Below are 12527 nucleotides of genomic sequence, written 5' to 3'. Positions count from 1 at the left end.
GTAAAATACATTCTTAAAAGATAAACAACTATCAATGACCCCAGATTAGGCAAGGGTTTTCCAGCGTGACACCAATGTGGCATCAGCAAAAGCATAGGACAAATCAAAAATAATAAACAGGATGTCTATGTTACAAATAAGAAAGTGAAAATCACACAGACTGTTTACATAAACACACACACACACACACACACTCACACTGGAGGGCTTCTGGAACCCTCACACAGAATTTATGGGAAGATAAAATAATGCTGACTATTTACTTCAGAAAACAGCTCTGAAGTCTACAATGAACACAACCAGAGCTTCCACTACACACTGTACCCGGGGCAGCACTGCTTGTAATACTGACAAGCAGAACCACCAAATGAACGTCCAAGTGGTACAGGCACATGGCATCAAAGATTCAGCAAGGAGGAATGGCGCCAACAGTGCCGCACCAGACAGATCTTCAAAAAAATGATGCCCGTCCAAGATCTTATCATTAATAATTCTGTTAGTATAAAATATGCAAATTTATGAAGACAGAAGTTAATTTTAGGACTTATTAGATCTGTAAAAAGGGAAGGCACTGGTGAACACCTGCTTGCTACAGGGCAGTTTCTTTTGAGTGGGAAACAGTGTAAATTGATTGTTGTGATTTCCAGTGCACTCACTACATTTCACTTTCTGTTCAGTGCCCACCATGACCTCCCAGTTTCAGTCCAGGGAGATGCAGCAAACATTCAGCAGTAGAAAGCAGCTCCAATAACTTGCTCCTAAGTCATTTCACTCTAGACTCTAAGCTAAGCTCTAGGTAAATTTCTTCTCTCCCCCTAGGATAAGTCCTAAGGGACAGCACTGTTTATGTCTTTGTGATAATGAAGATGCTTGTCACATTGGGATGAACTCAAAACACTGATAGGTCCCAATGTCCGTAAACAAATAGTACATTGTTACTAACCACAAGTGGCCAGCTTTGCATCTTTACTATTAGCACACACTCTGTAAAATCACTTCATATTTAAAACATTAACAATGATCAAGTAATAATATCACAGCTTTCAGAGAAAATTCCAAATCTCTCCCTAAACATGGCCATACTATACCAGCTTTACAATTAGAACCTTAAGTGCAAAAATCTGATTAATGCCTCCATATGTGAGTTGTTAGTTCCCCATACTCCAAAACATGGTACACATGTAGAAGATGATGATCTAACTGGATTTTCACTTAGGAAATTATTTTAATTTCTCACAAACCATTAGCAATCTAACTCTTGTTCTAAAGCTTCCTTGAAAGTCAGCGTAAAGAGGGAAACAGGCTCCTTCTCTGTGCTCTTGCTCTTTTCTTTACAGACACTAAGGCCCATGCTACAAGTTAGTTTTCGTTTTAGGCTACGTGGCCCTATGATTTCTGTACATTATAAATTACCTGGTCTCATGTACTCTGCTATAGCTTTTATATTTCATACAAAACGGGTAAGAAACAGTTTTTAGTTGGGGTGCTGCTCAACAGAACAGTTGTTTAGAATTCATGAGGTCCTGAGTTCAATCTCTAGCATACCCCCCAACAAGAAGAATAACTTAATTCTGGGACAAATGTCCTAAGCCACCACGAAAACATGGTATAAAACACATCTCGAGGGCTGAAGAGATGTCTTAATGGTTAATAGCACTGACTGCTCTTCCAGAGGACCCAGGTTCAATTATCAACACCCACATGGAAGCTCACAACTGTCTGTAATTTCAGTATCTGACACTATCACACAGACATACATACAGGCAAAACACCAATGTACATTAAAAAACAAAACCAACAAAACCCAAAACCAACCAACAGGGGTGGGGAGGGACCCTACACATACATCTCTGTAATTCAGGTAATGTATACCATTTAATGTATACCATTAGTCAACAGTCTGTGGTTAAGTAGACCCTATTTTAAAGACACAAAGCTTTGTGGGAAACATCTTAGAGTTGTTTTTAGAACCATTTTGAGGAAATCAATTAAGCTGTGATATAATTTGTAATATTTATTAATAAACAGTTCTTCAGATGGATCAGCCCTGTTTGACAGAACAAACTTCAAATGATTTAATTTGCTAAAGTTAAAATTAGTCAGGCATAGCAGAGCATGTCCACAATCCTACAAGTAGGGAGGTAGGCCGAGGGTGAGTCAGACTACACAGGGGACTCACGTCAAAAGGACTCTTGCATACCAACTGTTTCACATTCTAAAGGATTTATATCATTTAAATAAATTGAAATATTGTAGTGCTGTGTACCATCATCATGGTCTTGAGGATATTATCAAAAAAATCAACTAAAATCCTTTCTTGATTTACTTGACTAACAAAACCAGAGAACCAGTTTGCTTTGCAAGATACAATGCCTGGCATTTCTGTAGCAAGAAACCAAAGAAGGACCAAGGTATGCAACAGGTCTGATTACAGGAACACCTCAACAGAGCTGACAGGTGTTTACTGGAAAACAAAGTCTCGCCAGTGAATCAAGAGCCCCACAGCAAGCTCAGGAGTGAGACTTTGAGACTGACCCCTACGCCCTCCTGGAAATCCACACCCAGGAGACTTCTGAGAGCGAGGCACAATTGTCTGGGAAAGCCAAGAGAGGGAGAAGACAACAATGAAGGAAGAGACAACTGAAAGAAAAAGAGCTTTGTGAAATGAGTAAATCACTTTGCAGCACATTCTACGGTGCCTGAAAGCTGAGCCTCACAACAATGAATAATCAGAGTGCTTAGTTCATATAAAGCCACTATAAATTTGGAAAGCTGTGCAAACAATTCACAGTGAAAAGAACTACTTAAAAAATAAAACAGTAAATGGTACAGGACATCTACTTGGTAAAGAAATTAATTTGGAATCTTACCTTACACTGTAAGACATTTAATAAGTTTAGGAAGGAACTACAATTGTAAAGTTTTGGATGAAAACAAGAAAAGTTTTATAACACTAAAATTTGCAATGATAACTTCTGTGCACCAAAAATTCAAGACAGCTTAGCACGGTATCATGTCCCTCCCCCACCCCTCCACACACAAACACGGTTTCTCTGTGTAGACCTGGCTATCTTAGAACTAGCTCTGTAGACCACAGTCTCAAACTCAGAAAACATATGTCTCTGTCTCTTGAGATTAAAAGGCAAGAGCCACTAGGCCCATGGCGTCATTTGATCCCAACATTTGGGAGGCAGGTCGATCTCTTACATCTGAGGGCAGACTGGTCTGTACAGAGAGTTCTCAGACAGTCAAACCCCACAGAAAGCAGCAAAGTACACGCCTAATAGAAACTAACATCCACAGCAATCATAAAACCCAACAATTCAATTAGAAGCCTGAGGGAAGATCAGAAGAAACAGTTCTCGCTAAATAGCATGCACAGGTGTCTAAGAAGCACATAAAAAGAAGCCCAGCTCCAGTAAATGTTATTCAAAACATCTGGATGGCAGGAGCAGTGTAGGCAAGGGCACAGAAATTGAAAACCCTTAACTTGATCATCAAGATGCGAATAGTACAGCTGCTGTATCAAGTGATATGGGAGGCCGCTCAGAAATTCAGAGGTCGAGGCAGAAGCACTGGGAAAGGCTTGCTGGGCTGCAGAGTTTCAGGCAAGCTCTGGCTATGTAATGAGACCTTGCTTAAAAACAAAACACAGAAAACGGGCTGGAAAGATGACTTAGTGGTTAAGAGCACTAGCTGCTCTTTCAGAGGACTGGGGTTCAATTCCCAGCACCCACATGGTGGTTCAAAATTCTCTATAGCTCCAGTTCCAGGAAGTCTTGAATGACTGCTCGTGACTCTTGTAGGTGAAAGGTAGCAACAACTCAAATATCCACTGACAGATGAACAGGTAAACATAAGAGAATATTATTCAGATTTAAAAGGGAAGCTTTGACATATGTTAAGACATGAACTGAATAAGCATTATGCTAAGTGAAAAAAAGATGGACAAAAAAGGGCAAACTGCTGTATGCTTCCGTTTTGTCAGAGTAAGCAGTAGACATGGGCAATGGGGTAGGGGGAAGAGGGAGCTCCACTTTGAAATGAACAACACAACACATACCCCCCCCAACCAAGAAGAAAAGAATGATGGTTGACAGGCCCAGGAAGCTGCTAGTGGCAACCTTTCAATGTGAGGGAATGAAGGAAAGTTCTGGAGATGAATCAGGTAATAGTTGCAATGTATTCACATGAATATGCACATTTTACCACAAAATTCAAACTGCGACCTGTTTCCTGTCATGGAGTGAATACAAAGTGTTCCTTTGGTGTGTCAGGAAGTTACAGAACCGTTAGCAGGTGGAGGTCATGCTTCCCAACTCAAAACCAGGTGCAGTCTTCCACCAGCTCTGGCTGCTGTAAACTGGCCTGCCCGACTTCTGTGGATGAAATCTCTCCTTCATTTAGTTGTTTGTCAGGTACTGTGGTCACAAAAGTAACACACTTCCAAGCTAATGATTATCTAAAGAATGGAAAGAGCACAAAGGAATGTAAGCTAGATGGGACGAGAACGCACCATCTAGGTCTAATTCCAGTATCAGGATGTGTTACAGTATAATCACTAGGTTATGAACACCTTATTTAGTATTTAGCTGCTTAGAGAAAAACACGTTAATAAAAATGAGTCTGGACAACTCATTTACTAAATGAGTCTGTTTCTTCAAGAGATAACTACCCTGAGCAATGAGACATATACACATGCTGCTCTGACTCCTGTGGAGCCTGACAGCATATGACAGCTAAAAATCACAGAAGAAAAAGCAAAATAGAAGGCACCAGTCTTGAACTTCCACAAGCACGGGTTCCATAGGTGAGGCTTGTTAAGGTGGGAGATGCTTTCCTACAAACTCTAATTACATTAGTCAGGAGAGCCTAAGGAGCCACCTGCTGATATTGGTGGAGGTAGCTGTGATGGTTTGTATACGCTAGGCCCAGAGAGTGGCACAATTAGAAGATGTGCCCTGTTGGAGTGGGTGTGTCTCTGTAGGCATGGGCTTTAAGACCCTCATCCTAGGTGCCTGGAAGCCAGTATTCTGCTAACCACCTTCAGATGAGTATTTTGTACTCTCAGCTAGCTCCTCGTGCACCATGCCTGCCTGGACACTGTCATGTTCTTGCCTTGCAGATAATGGCCTGAACCCCTGAACCTGTAAGCCAGCCCCAATTAAATTGTCTTTATAAGAAGAGTTCTTGGTCGTGGTGTCTGTGCACAGCAATGAAAACCCTAACTAAGACAGTAGCTGACAAATCACCCTTCCCACACAACTGCCTTTCACAAAGTGCTTTTAGTGGGAAATTTTAGAAATATAAAGAGGCCCCAGTACCGCAGAGACAGAATTGTTTTTGTCACTGCAACTGTTTGACTTCAAAAAAAAATTTTTTTTTAACCTCCATAATTCCTATCTTCCTCACTGGCATGAAAAAAGAGAAAACCAATAGCCACCACTTATGAAAGTTTCAGAGCACACAACCAGAAACCCAAGAATTTAAAGAAGTAACTCTGGGGCATACCTTTAATCCTAGCAGAGGCAGGTGGATCTCTGAGGCCAGTCTTGTTTATAGAGGAGTTCCAAAACCAGGGCTACACAGAGACCCTGACTCAACTACCACCATCACATCCTCCTCCCGCCCCCTTCCATGAAATCATTAAATAATCCTAAGCCGGAGATAATGAAAGCAAAATTAATCTAATAACAAAATTTACAATAAAAAATTAAAAGACAAATTAAGAATACCATACTAATAAGATTTGAGAAATGTAGAGCAAGCTCAAACTAAGTAAAATACCCAAACTGTCCCCAGAGCCCTTAATTTAAAAACATAAATAATGTACATAAGCTTTATTAAGGTCCTTGGAGGAAAGGGCATGTGATAATTTATTATAAGAAATGAACTGAATCTCAATTAATTTAGTGGAGATAACAGAACTTTAGTTGGCACCCCCGTCCTTCTTCACTTAATTTTGTAGGTTAATCCAGCATTGCTCAATCTCCAGACTGATGAAATCTCTCCCTGCCCCGCCCCCAGCAGGGGAGGGCAGCTGTAGTCCTTTGTACTTACAAACTCAAAGCAGCAATCACCCCACACCCACTCACCCAGCAACAAGTGTCTCCCAGAGGACAAAACTGACTCTGATGAGAACGATTCATTCATTCCACACTATGCCTTTTGATGCCATCTTACAAATTAATACCTCCTTGCTAGGGCGGTAGCTCAGTTGTGGAACACATGTCTAGTGTACAGGAGCCCTAGGTTGAATCCTTACTACTGCAATAAATAACTATACCACACTGTATCTAGAAATTAAAATCCAAATCTGTGTTCCCATGTCAATACTGTGTGCTACATATAAGAACCATGGGAAAAGAGAAACTTCTGTAATGCAAGACACACACGTGTGCACTTATACATGCACAAAATATTCCAGAAAGGAGACCCCAAATTGGTTAGCAGTTGGTCCTCTAAGACATGAAAGATTTCTCTTAACCCCCATTCTACTGTTTCATTTACCACACCCCCTTAATAATTGTCAATAAGAAATTACTTTGAATCAGTGGCTCACAACCCTTTAGGAGACCAATGACTTTTTCCCAGGGGTTGCCTAGGACCATTAGGAAGCAGATATTTACATTACAATCCATACCAGTAGCAAAATTACAGTTATGAAGTAGCAATAAAAATAAACTTTATTGTTTGGGGGAGAGATAACCACAACACAAGGAACAGTATTAAAGGCTCACAGGCATTAGGTAGGTTTGAAAACACTGTTTTAAGTGCATCTATGTGGAAAGTGTATGTATCAAGAAAATGAAGGTGACACATTCAACGACACCTGTGAAGCCAAGACCAAACTCCCTGACAGTCAAAGGCTGAGAAGCTCCTCTGAGAGAACCTCTCTAGGCATTGGTGGTGTAACAGTGAGTAAAGCCCCCAGATAAAATACCCAATCCTTAGAGCCAGAAGAGGAATAGAAGAAAAAGCAGCACTCCTTGAATAAAGAACAGTCTTCCAACCCAAGGAGGTAAGGAATGTAGGAAGACTCTGTCCTCTTCCTTCCAGTGACACTAATTAAAAATGAAGCCATTATTGTAGGCAAGAAAGTAAAAATAAAATCATAGCTTAAGAGACTGTGGGTTTGGGACATCGAGGGTTACAGTTCAAGATTGGATGAGTATAGGGCCCAAAGTACAAAATCCGTCTAGCATGGCAGACTTGTTTTGTGTAGCTGGAGATCAAGTGAACACATATGCATGAGGCATATGAATAAAATATGAAGCTGAAGTAGTCTCTCATAAGTCAAAACATTCATCCCTGAAGATTACTGGTTTTAAGTACTCGTCCCACCTAATTCTTGGGTTCTTAAACATGAAGAATTACAGTGCATTAACGTTTGCATGACACAGGTAGGTCTGACTGCAGGAACTTGAGGATGGCAGTAATGTTCTAAGAAAAACACTGTGGTGTTGGAGATATGGCTCAGTGATTAAGATCCCCAGCTGCTCTTCCCGAGGAACAGGTTCAATTCCTAGCACCCATGGCAGCTCATAACTGCCAACTTCAGATCCAGGTAATCTGACACCTTGCAGAGAATGCACATAAAAATAAATGGCCAAGCATGGTCGCACACACCTTTAATCCCAGAATTTGGGATGCAGAGGCAGACAGATCTCTGTGAGTTCAAAGCCAGCCTGGCCTAAATAATGGGTTTCAGGATAGCCAGGGCTACACAGAGAAACCCTGTGCCACAAGAACTAAAAAGGAAAGAAAACAGTATCTTTTCTTTTTTCGAATTTATAACTTTTCCTTCCCCCTTTTCCCTCCATTGCCTCCCATCTTCCACGACCACCCCTCAAACTCATCCCTGCCCCCCGCCATGTGTGTGTATAGTGTGAGCTGTATGTGCCTGTTTCATGGCTGACCATTTCATACTGGATAACCAGTTGAGGTGCTCTCCCCTGGGAAGACTATTCCTCCCACTCTCAGCCTTCCTTAGCTCTTTGTCTATGGCTGAAGACCTGAGCTTTCCTTCCCCCTTCCATGTTAATGAGTCTGTTGCTCTCATCCTTGTCTCTGTTTGGAAAATCAAAATAAACAGACAGACAGACAGACAGACAGAAGCATACCAATTGGAAAGATGCTAGACAGCAGACCATGACAAAGATACTTAAAAAGTTCTTTATAACCTGAAGCTAAAGAACTCTTGGATTTGATCAGAAATAAATACATCCTAAACTCAGCTAGCCAGATGTGGTGCCACTTCAATGGCCCAGCATTTGGAAGGCTGGGGCAAGAGTGAAACCCTGTAATGAACAGAACTAACTAAAAGAATGAACTGTTTCTCAGAGAAGCTGGGTCACTCTCTTAAGATGGAGATAGAAAGGCTGTGACCTCAGTTTATACAAACACTGTTGGGCTAGGGCTGTTGTTACACTTTACCAAACTGATACTACTACCCCCTTGTTTTTCAAGACAAGGTTTCTCTGTGTAGCCCTGCCTGTCCTTGAACTCACAGAAATCCACCTGCATCTGCCTCCTAAGTGCTGAGATTAAATGTGTGTGCCACCACCACCTGGCCTAAACTGATTTTTTAAAAAAGTTATGGGGCTTGGTGGCTATGATCACTTGCTATTCTTCTAGAGGACCAAGGTTCAATCCCCAGCACCCACATGGTGGTTCACAACCACCTGTAACTCCAGCTCCATAGGATCCAATGCCTTCTGGCCTCTGGAGACAACAGGTGTGCACACAGTGCATAGACATTTATTTTTACATGTTTGAGAGAGACAAGGAGAGGAAGAGAGGAGAAAGAAGGGGGGGGGGGGCTGAGATTCTTCTACTGTGTGGGTCCCACAGGTCAAATTTAGGTTATCAGACTTGGCAGCAAGCTTTTGTCCCTGCTAAGCCATCTCACCGGCCCACTAGCTTTTTCTTAAGCTTGATCCAAGAAGGCTATTCTTTATTTACCAGTCCTAAAAAGCTACATACAGTCACTTATTCTTTAGAATGATTGAACTCTAAGAAAACTGACAACTGAAAGATGGCTACTTGGTGACAGACATGGGAAGACTGACTCCACTCATAAATAAGCACAGAAATGCTTCTTTACGTTTAAATCTGTCAATCTGAGACACTGAAATGAAACACTGAATACTGAAGGATACCTTAGCATTACGGATGCAGGACAGCTTAAGACCTTAGAGTTTGTTCTAGCATCTCAGCTTCTTATTCTGTTGGGTTTAATTTACCAAATGATACTTGTATGTTTTTTAATGACACTTGCTTATAACCTGAGAAAAATTCCTCAAGAATACAGGAAAATATAAATTTAAACAGGACAGATATTCAATTAGAGATCATCACTAAAGGATTGAGTGTGTGGGGAGGACTACCGATGCAAGTGCATGGTACGAATAATTGAAACCACCTTTAAGCTGCAGAAACAGAGGCAAGAAAGTTGTCTGAGGTAAGAGGGATGATGCTGCTTCCCAAACAGACATTTCAATTATCCTGCTAGGAAAGTACTCAAGCACTCCTTCATACTTGGAAGGTGACGAACCATCGGACGACTCTAAGTACAAGCAGTGAAAGCAAGGGCGTAGGGGACCTGGACTAACTAGGCAAATTGGAAGAGACAGATTCAACCATTGAGAAGGATGTTTGCTTAAAGCACACAAACCAGGCCACAAAAACAAATAAAGAACGGGCTCAAAAAGCAAGGTCTCTGGTGAGATCTTATACTGAAAATAGAAATGCAAATCCATTCAAAAAATAGGACATCTACAGCTCTATAAAGAATGTCCACAATGGTTTTGACTTGTAATTTCTACCAGCATTATCCAGGGCTACTTTGAAAAAGCCGAGTTTACTTATTGCTCACCAATTCACTTTTAGAGAACTGAAATAAAAACTTGATTCTCTTAGCATAAGCATTATAAACAATAGGTTCTCTTCCTCTCTAGTACCAATATTGATCTAAGAGTGATACAAAATAACCAGGAAAGAGCAAGACTCAAAACAAATGAAAAGAGAACAGAAGACTGCAAATGCCTAGTTATAAAAAAAATATCCATTGCCTAAGAAAAAGGCAATTTGCAAACTTGATAAACCAGGTTAGACTTAAGATCAATTGAACTTAAAGCAGGAATTAAGCTAAATCATAAAATTTCTGCTACTTCAAAAGCAACCATGTAAGAAACTTTTCTAAAACTGTTTCTTTAGCAATCAAGAGCCTAAACTCCACAAACTATCCACAAAGAATGTTATGTCCTATGTGGCCTATTTTCCTACATGTACCTTTCAAAATAACACTACCAAGATTCTACTAAAAGGCAAATAATAAAGAGGTGAGAAATTAAGGAGGCTGAAATTTGTAAACAATACAAGAAAGGGTACTAAAAATGCATTACATGTTATTCTGAGTAACTTTAATAGCTTTAAAACAGAAGTCACAGATGGTGCCACAGGCCAGCACTAAGGAGGGCTGAGGCAGGCAAGAATTTAAGGCCATCTTGCATTGCAAGGTGATACAGTCTCAACGTAAGTAAACTAATTTATTTATTAAAATAACTACCTAGCAGTCAAGATGTACATGTTATATTCAAGACCAGTACAAGACTATCTGATGGGTTTCCTTCAACCAAAACAAACAGGACATTTGATTGGTGAGCTGAGAGTACTGACAATGGCACAGCTAGAAAAACAAAAACAAAAAACAGATGCAAAGCTCAGCCTCAGTTGATAACTTCCTCACTCTGTAATTAACCTCACTGCATGATTCCTCTAAACAGCCTTCCTTTTCAAAGTATTACTTCAAAGCAATGAAGCTAACTACCCAAGTCTCAATTCATAACATTTGAAATAATGATTCCTATACAGTTAAGTGTATCCTCCCCAAGGACTAGCCTTGCCTAATAATCAACCCACCTGCAAAGTTTAAATGAATAAAACACATTTGTTTCTCAGCCAGGATTGGTGGGTCATTCCTTAATCCCAAGCACTGGGGAGACAGAGGTAGATAGGTGTCTTCTAAGTTCAAGGCCAGCCTGGTCTACATATTTAGGTGCAGGACAGCCAGACCTACAGTGAAACCCTGTCTCAAAACAAAACACCCCCAAAACCAAAGCTCAACAGCAAAAGGCAAACGCTGTGCCTTACAGTTTAATTAATAAAATTCCCTCTCATACACACCCTTTTCTGCATTTGAGGCAAACCGTTTATTACATAACTCAAACTTATGGTAAACTCAGAACACTCAATCCAATAGTAAAAACAACGACCAACTAACTTGTTTCTGCATTATCCACTCAGTTGACCATTTGGCGACTAAAACAATAAAACAGTACTTACATTTCTGTTGAATTTGGTGAAAGAATGGTGCATATAAAACCTGTGCATATAAACAATCGCAGTGTTTATTGTAAGCTGAGAGCTGGGATGCAACGTTTAGAAAATAATCTGGGCAAAATATTTCCCAAAACTAAATTAGTTTGAATGGAAAACCCCCTTTCCATTTACTCAAAATTTAATCCTCAACCTGAATGTAAAAAGTCTGAGGGGAGAAATCAGGCTGGCTGCCAGATTATTCTAATACGCTACGTAGAGAGAGCCCAGAAATTATTTGCAATGGCTACGCGAGCTTAGTACAGTAGAAATAAATAAAGTAGTCGAAAGGCGCGCGCCACACACCCAAAGAACATGAAACATCTCCGTGCGTTCCCACGGCTCAACAGAGCCGCCCTGAAGCCGGCAAGGAAGCCTTGGAAAACACTTTCCCTGAAACATCTGGGTCCTTTCTACGTTCTCAAGGCCTTTTCTGACTTCCGAAGAAGTGGAAGGGGCCGCCCCTTGGCTTCGCTCATCGCGGATTCCTCTCTCGCCAGGGAAGCACTGCTATTCCCTACGGCATCACGCGCTTCCCGACACAGGTTACACAACGCGGGCTCCCGGCCCGCCTTCCCCGGCATATCTCCTCTTCCTTGAGCTCCCTCCGGCAGCTCGGGCCCTAGCTTTCTGTGTTTCTTTCCCGAGATCAAAAGACGGCCGGGGGCTGCGGCGCCATGTTCCCGGGACACTAGGCCCGGTCACCCGGCGAGCGCGACCGGGGCGTGTGGGACGCAGGGCCGCAACTAGGAAAAGGATACACATTAAGACGTTGCCCCATGTCCTGGATGAGGTTGGCCGCCTGCTGGCGATGCGACAGCTCTTCATCCGCTTCCACTCCGCAGCGGCGGCTCGGCGTATTCTCCAGCTGTTCTCGAGTAAAGAACCAGCGAGAAGAAGCTCCACGGCCCGACGCCATGACACTTCCTCCTCCGCCCGCACCCTTAGCCCGCCCCCTCCCCGCCTGCCTCCGGGACTCCGCGCCAATGAATTGAGACCCCGCCCCAATGCGCTCTCCGTAGGGTGGGCCACGCCTTTTCCGGACCTGCTGCTACCCATGCGCACGCGCAGGGACCCGCTCTGCCGGCTCGCACTGGTCTTTTGCTTTCTCTTTCCGGCCTCCCTCTACTCTCTATGGCCCGCGGGAC

At 42.0% G+C, this 12527-nt stretch overlaps 1 protein-coding gene across 3 annotated transcripts in view; it reads right to left on the bottom strand.

Moving 5' to 3' along the window:
• CCNT2 (cyclin T2) overlaps nucleotides 1–12309 on the bottom strand; it is a 31049-nt gene extending 18740 nt beyond the window's left edge. For all 3 annotated transcript variants that reach the window (XR_013975059.1, XM_080918216.1, XM_080918217.1), the window contains exons 1-2: nucleotides 12141–12309; nucleotides 11347–11428 (exon numbers count right to left, since the gene is read on the bottom strand). Coding sequence is in view for 2 of the 3 variants with exons in the window: in XM_080918216.1 (XP_080774342.1) it covers nucleotides 11347–11428; nucleotides 12141–12298 (240 nt within the window). In the remaining variant the exon portion in view is untranslated. The remainder of the gene's footprint in view (nucleotides 1–11346; nucleotides 11429–12140) is intronic.
• Nucleotides 12310–12527: the final 218 nt, after the last annotated feature.

This window comes from Micromys minutus (assembly GCF_963924665.1).
Source record: "Micromys minutus genome assembly, chromosome: 6".
NCBI classification, from domain to species: Eukaryota; Metazoa; Chordata; class Mammalia; order Rodentia; family Muridae; genus Micromys; species Micromys minutus.
This window is presented reverse-complemented; position numbering and strand designations above follow the sequence as displayed.